The sequence below is a fragment of the Labrus mixtus genome, chromosome 1, assembly GCF_963584025.1.
Source record: "Labrus mixtus chromosome 1, fLabMix1.1, whole genome shotgun sequence".
In the NCBI taxonomy this organism is placed as follows: domain Eukaryota; kingdom Metazoa; phylum Chordata; class Actinopteri; order Labriformes; family Labridae; genus Labrus; species Labrus mixtus.
In genome coordinates, this window is record NC_083612.1 from 9951932 (window position 1) to 9959601 (window position 7670).

At 41.6% G+C, this 7670-nt stretch overlaps 1 protein-coding gene across 1 annotated transcript in view; it reads left to right on the plus strand.

Annotated features, from left to right (window-relative positions):
- Nucleotides 1-3294, plus strand: part of prmt3 (protein arginine methyltransferase 3) — a 57767-nt gene extending 54473 nt beyond the window's left edge. Inside the window, exon 16 of the mRNA XM_061060758.1 lies at nt 3044-3294. Coding sequence (XP_060916741.1) covers nt 3044-3153 — 110 coding nt within the window. The 3' untranslated portion in view covers nt 3154-3294. The remainder of the gene's footprint in view (nt 1-3043) is intronic.
- The last annotated feature ends 4376 nt before the right edge of the window (nt 3295-7670 follow it).

A 7670-nucleotide genomic window follows, 5' to 3' on the forward strand; every position in this document is an offset into this window, starting at 1 on the left:
GCATCGGGGATTGTTTGGACAGCTGCAGGTCAGAGGTCTCGAGTCCCACAACTCGTCTTTTCTGTTAGTTGTGTTGTAACAAAAAGTTCAGCACAGGTCATGCAATTATTCTTTTGACCTTAAGCAGCCTTTTGCAAACTTGAGATTGACTCCAGCCTCCCATGAGCACCAGGCCCTGTTGCTTTTAGCTGACTCCTTGGTGTTTCCTGTATAATGAGTGAAAGAAGAGAGGAGGAATCATTGTCTTTATAAACTCAAAAATCGAGACATTCAGATGCTCAAGTACTCAAATATTCGTCTTTTAATTTTTGAGTAACAGAAGCACAAGCCCCATAGTTCATGTAGTGAAGCACGGTTACTTACAGCTGAAATTACAGTTTGCATTTTCTTTATTTTTGCATGACATTGAGCACCACTTGAATTCCTGAAGTAAGGCTCTAAAGGAAGCTACTGGCTGATTCCACTGGGAATGCGACTTCTCAACCAGTGTCCTTTGAGTCAGGTGGACACAGTCCACATGTCTGAACGGAAATTGTCGAGCCACACAGAGAACACAAACCAGGCATGTGTGTTAGTGACCTTTCATGTTACAATTTGGTTGGCCAGCATCCACATGTCGACCACTGACCCAGTTCATTAAGTTGGTGATGAAGTGCGGCCAGGAAGTAACTTTTAACTTTTGGCTACAGTAATAAAAAAAAACCCTCTTTATCAGGTCTTGGTAGTCAGAAAATGAACATTTCTGCTTTCTTAGAACTTTCACTTTGATTCATCGTGAATAATTACAACCCAAAAAAAGCTGTGGTTTTTAATTTTGGATGGCATAAATCCTGCCTAGAAGATATTTGTTGGCCCCAGCAAAGCTCCCTAGAACTATAACGAGAGGTTAGCAACCTTACATTGAATGGTGTGTTTTAAAACTAATCTTAAAGCAGCTTGTAGGAACTTTTGTTTGTGTTTTTGACAGCCCAGAGAACCGTGCAGTACCTCTTATCTCATTGCTAATCCAGTCCTGTGTGTGTGTGTGTGTGTGTGCAGTCTCTCAAAACAAGTCGCAGTCTTGCAGTCGCTCTTCTTTTTAACCGTATTCAGGGACTGCTCACTGTGAAATAAGCCGTAGGACGTATGAACAAGCCTGCATGCTGTATGTTGTTTCTTCAGAATCTGACCAGGCATTAGGAAATCCACAGTGGTTTAGTAGTGGTGTTGCCGATGGAACAGTTTTCTTGTATAGCTCAGACAGCATCACTAATGAGTTCAGACTGAACAAAACTCCTCACATTTCATTTTTTATATTTCGTAATTGGTTATTCCTTGAGGTGGATTTACACCTTTTCATAACGTGTTAATGAAGTCTTGAGACTTTGAGTCTTTGTAAAATGTTCCTGCTGTGTTTTTTTTTTACTAAGGTGAGTTCATATTTCTTCAGTTAGAAAAGGGATTTGATATTCAACATCTTGAATCTGAAATCTGATTTTCAAAGTTTAGCTCTCGCTCATTTGTAACTCTGTCAGCTTGTCCGTGAAGGAGACACAGTGTAAACGCCGCGTTCGTCTGCCTTCTCTGCAGTGGAGCGACAGACCCAGAGCGCGGCGCCAGCAGCCAAGACTCAGTGACAGCGCTGTTGGCATGGTAACCAGTAAGACGTGACAGCAGTGATGGCGGAAGCGTAGCTGGAAAAAAGCACCACAGTCAGCATATTTTTCTCCTCGTCCTCCTCTAACCTCGAGCGATGAAGAGAGCGTAGCACAGAGAGGAGGTGCAGGCGGAGTGAGTGTGGTGGGGGGGGGGGGTATTTGGAGAGGGGTGAGAGAGGATCCTTGTTTGCCGTGTGGATAAACATTCATTTACCTCCAGCAGTCAAACGTGAAGTTAATCAGAGTGATTATGCATCATAATCATCAGCCTCTTCTCCCAACCCTCCGGTTGCTCGTGCGTTGTACTGTAAACGCACTTCCTCTCGATGCCATCTGGTGGTTTCTGCAGGTCTGCATTCTCACACACACACACACACACACACACACAAAGTCCTTCTTAGTGACATACATTAAACCACACTACCGTTACACACGTCATCAGCTCAATAAGCAGTGGTATGTTTCTGCTCTAACTGCAGAGTCCTGACATCAGCAGATCTCAGCTGCTGCAGGGCATCAGGAATATTTATAATATATATATATAATATAGCAGTTATTCATTTCTGTTTATTATAATTAACACTGCTTAATAATACTTGTATAATGCTGCATTTTTAGGGGGGCTTTGTATGCCTTTATTTTAGAGACAGGACAGAGGATAGAGTCAGAAACAAGGGAGAGAGAGAGAGTGGGGAAGGTGCCACAGGTCAGATTCAAACCTGACTGAAGGGGGGGGATAAAGGCGCCATACCGGAGATACTAAACTGACCGCTCTCGAGGTCTAAGCCTGTTTACATGGTGCGCACGACTAACCGCTTGGCTACCTGCGTACCCGTTTTCTGTCTACTTTTGATGGTTTTTATAAGAATATAAAGGCATGTAAGTCACAGTCATGCTACACAGAAAATGGTCATCAAAGGAAATCAAATGAGTAGCCGTGTTAGAGACATTTCTGTTAGTCGAGACGTTTTATTCTCCAGTGGTCCAAGGCTTTTAGATTTCCCACTTTTGTTAGAAGTGCCACAGTCCACATCAATAATTTTTAAAGGCACAAGCTTCATGTTTCTTTTAGTTGATTGTAACTCCCCTCTCATTTTTACTTAATTCCTCTTTTGGCATTTTTGAGAAGCTCTTGCGTCTGCAGTTTCTTTCCAGCTGAACCAAAGTCTTGCTTTTTCCTTTTTTTTCTTTTTTTTACAAACTCCACATTTCTCCACTGCAGAGAGATGGACAACAGTGTGTAAAAGAAAATTCCCCTCCAACTTAACCCCACAGCAGCTGATTCACTCCGTACATCATCACAGCGTCCACTACAGAGCAGGAGGGAGGCACTCTCCAGGAAAAAAAAAAAAAAGAGATCCATTGTTATTTATCTCCTCTTCTTTTTTTCTTTTCTTTTTTTTTAGGGGAGGAGCTTCGAGGAAAGATCACAGTGCGTAAAAACAAGAAGGACCCTCGCTCCCTGCTGGTCACTTTTGACCTCAGAGACAGGAAGCAGACCTACAGCCTGCAGTAACACCAACCTCCACAGAGGGCAGCATCAAGCAAATAAAGCCTGTTTCTTAATGTATTCACAACAATAGGCAGGATATTGAAACTGTATTTTAGTTCATGTAAAGATTGTTTCTGCGCCTTGTAATAAAAAGAACAGTTGTATCAGTTTTTCTCTTGTGTTTTATTTAGCGTACAGTATAGTGAGATGATTATCCTCCAGTGAGAACTGAATTTAAAAGTCAAGGTTGGATTTAATCCGTGTTTGAAGGGAATTACATTTTCTGTTTTTCAAGGTGAAACACAACACAACGCTTTGAAATACAGTCATAAATGCTGTTGAAACATCAATCAGGCGTCACCGAGGTGTCAAAACATCGACAACTTGAAAACACAGTCGTCAACCCTGAATGTCTTTGACCTTTTGAGTCCACTGTTACCGTGCACTTTGACTCATATTCCACTGACGGATCAAAACACTGAGACACACTGACGGCCAGATCTTTGTTAAAAAAAAAAAAAAAAAGTACCCTATCTCTTTATGTCCCTCCACATTCCCCTCTGCATTGTCCTTCTTTAAGCTTTGTGAGATCTCACTGCAGGCCTCATTCATCTTCTGTGAGATTACTGGGACAATGCAAAATACATTTTAAGTTTTTTTTTTTTTTTTAAAGGGCTGACTGAAGACTCTTTACATACTTCATCCCGCAGTTTTGATTACAATTAAAGATTTCTTTCCCCCCTTCCTTTTCTGCCTGAAATGATAAATCCTGGATTCTAAAGGAAAAAAAAAGTGTAGTCATCTGTGAGGGGGAGGAGGAGGAGAGGAAGCAGACAGTGAAAGTGGCTCTTATTGGTAATTTGACAGCTACTGCTTTTGATGTATTTCTACTGCTCCTGTGTCCTCTCTGCCATTATAGAATTACAGTCTGCTCTGCGTTTCTGACGTCGTTAAAGGGCATATCCTGGAAAGAACAGGGAAGATGTTTGCAAGTTGGCTGGAAAGAAAACAGTTCACTGGACTGCAGTTGCATCTTTAATGAGTTGCCAACACTTCAACATGCAGTCTATTGTATATTTTCAGTTTCTCAATATGTTGTTCTATCTGGATGGGACCTTTTTTTGAAAGCCTGACATGCTGACTCCCTGCTGCACAATGCTGCTGGACACTGAAACTCGTAATCATCATAGGTTGTCAAATCATCATAGGCCCTATCATAAGCTTACAAAGTATCGTCTTATAAGATAGTATCTGCTTAAAAGCACAGGGCATCGTCTGTTCTCTTCCTTTCTAAAACGTGGTTATCGTCATGTTCCATGCAATAAATATAGTAGAGTGTAAAATAACATGGGGTGTTACAAACAGTGCCACATGGGACCCTTACCCCAAACCTCTGGCGAAAAACATCCCGTATCATTTCCTCCATCCATCCCCCCTAACCTCCGTCCCAAGCAGACTTATTCTACTGTAAAATTAAGGTAGTTTCTCTGAGCGTCAAAAATCGGCACACAAGGGTTTGAACGCGTAAGAAGTGTGGTTAGTTTCAGTAGGACGCTGTCGCCGGGTAGGAGGGTAGCCAGTGCGCGTTCATGTGACGCAGGGGGCCGTAACCAGTCGTCAGTATTTGACGCATTGGGAGTGAGAATGGGCTGCATTCTAACTTTTCATAGAAAAGACCGATAGGCCTACTTTAGAATTTGAAAGTGTTTTTAAGAAGCCCATTAATGACGTTAATGGTTTCACAGGAAACATTTATTCATTTTAGGTAGGCCTACATAGGATGTGAATCAAATGCAGCCCTTTTTTATAAGCATTGATTTTATGTCAAGCAGCTTTTTCCCTAAGAATTTTTTTTTTTTAACATATAACAATGTCTAAATAACTGTCACATCCAGTTGCTAATATTGTGTTTCTTCGGGGTGGACCATGGCGATCTGTTCTCAAATGAAAGATAATAATAAAGTGGCCTTTCAGAATATTACTTTATTTTTTAACAAATGAGAGAAAGAAGAGGCGTGATTTTTTTTTTTGATACAGTAAAAAGGAAGGCCTTCTTTTGTGCAGGGGTTCACAGAGTCGAACTTCACTTGTCAAGTGTCAGACAGGACTGATCATGATGATGATGATGGGGATGATGGGCGCTGTGGGCCTCTGGGTGACCTCCTCCGCTGAATCACTGCTTTCCAGGCGCTTCAGCTGGATGAGGCTTCTTATCAGTCAGGCAGACGGAGGGGGAGTGATCAATTAATTACTCGAGCTCGTGTAATTAACGAGCACGAGGAGACACCGAAAAACCCCTCCACTCCACTCCACTCCACGAGGAGGCTGGTTTAGTAACCCCATCAAGCAGATCAAAAGAAACATGTAGGACGAGGAAATCGCAACTTTAGACCCCAAATATTCTGTGTAGTCGAGGTCATAAATGACGTTTGGTGTAATTGTTGAGTGTCTTCTCTAAAACCATAGTGAGAATATTTTGTGCAAAAAAATGAAATAAAAACGCTATTGGAATGGAAAACCATGAAGCTCTGTCTAAAGGCCTGCAAACCATGTTCCCTTCTTCTTTGACTGACTCATTTAAAAGCCTCGTGAGAATCAACACTAGATGTGTTGGCGTGATATGGGTCTCTCTGTGTGTGTGTGTGTGTGTGTGTGGGGGGCTCAGTGGTAGTAGTCCTTGTGTTCAGCGGACTCCGGAAGACGAGCAGAAATCAATTACAATTATTCTCTGTTGACAATGTAATTAAAGTCAAGGCGCCGGCTAATACTCCTGCTTCAGTCTCTTATCTGGAACCGACGGAGATTTACAAGCAGAGAAACCCGGCGTGAATAGTAAGTGGGCGGCCCCGAGTGGGACTGTGCGCGAGTCCCGGTGGAACCACACTGATCCCACCGGGGGGAGTGTAGCTCCACACACCTCAGAAGTCTGCTGAGGTTTAAAACAAGTTCAAAATGCCAATACAATTTTAATGAGCATGCAAAAACTACTTCAACAAGGATATAATTAAGCCTAATCAATAGGTTAATTTATTAAAACACATCTGGTGGTGTTTTTTGGGAGGATTCGTTTGAGTATTTTAAAACTTGAAAATGTTTGAGAAGTGAATTAAGAAAAGCAATTGATCTATGTTAGATAGAACAGTTAAATGACAAAAACTAGCCCGATAATTTACGCTTCAGCTAATATGATAACATTTAATAACAGGCTAACTTAACTTAAATAAAATATTTTATTTTGAAAATACTGACTTTCTCCACTCTTCATTTTATTGTTCAAATAGGCCTAACTGCTTGTCATCCGGGCTCTATCGAATCTACTCGGCCAATTAGGGAACAAGGATTGTTTCTTCTGTAAAACTGCGTGGTTGCCTAGCAACAACGCACACGCTTAACTGGTTATTTTTTTGTGTGTGACTACATTTGTAATTGGCCTGTCAGGTCTGAGATAAGCGTCTGAGGTCCAACCAGCGTGACTCAGTCAATCAGAGCAGAGGCCCGCAGCTGTTTCGCTTTGTTAGGCTAAAAATGTTCTATGTTGCTACAAAGTGTCAAGATTAAACGTTTAATACGAAATCAATTAACCTCCCTCGTGTTTGTGTGTGCGTGTGAATGTAGCTGAACCCCTCATAGTGTAATCACGGTCCACTGTATGGAGGCCTAAAGACAAAACTGTTTCTAATTAACACTTTTTTTTAACAATATGTTAAATAAGGCTTTTGTGTCTCTGTAGTTTGAGATAAATCAGCAGACAAAGTACATGGCTATACATTATCTGTTTCAATGGAGACTTGGAGACTGTTATGCGCAATGCAGTGTTTTAGAATCTCCAGTATGACGCCTTTATTCCCCCCTTCAGCCGTCACTGCTTCCAGTCCAGGCTTCAGTGGTTGGCTCGAGTTCATCCAGACGCACGTGATTTAAGCAAAAAGCAACAAAAAAAAGAAGCCACCTCCTTGCGTACGACTTTAACAAATGAGTAGCTTTACAAAGACCTCGCCCACATTTTGGAAGAAAAAAAAAAAACTTGATCAATGCTCCTATCGCTGACGCACGAGGAACGTATAGAGCCTGGAGCGCGCTGTGCGTAAAACCCATCAAGTGGAAAAACTATTTATAGTTCACACAATTTTTAGCACATCCTTTTCTTTTTTATTATTTTAAAACTTTCCACCGCCTAAACACATGCATTACGAAAACCCTGCATTATATTTTCTTTGTAAAACTTCAAACTGTTTTGGGATGTACGGGTGTACTCCCGTTTATGTATCAGGCCTACATGGCTGAAATAAATGTAGCAATTCTATAGATCAAATGATCTTGTGTTACTGCACAAACATCTCTCCCATGCGCGGCTACTGTAATTACACAACTGTAGTTGGGAAAACCGACTCAGCACTATGTTAACATTATCTAGACCCTCGTGTTCTCTGGTGTAGCCTTTAAGATCTTCTCCAATAAAAGCCCAAAACCAAGAAATCTTCTATCCCAAATCAGCAGTGTGTGTGTATGTGCTCGTGTGGGATGCGTCCATGTATGTGCAT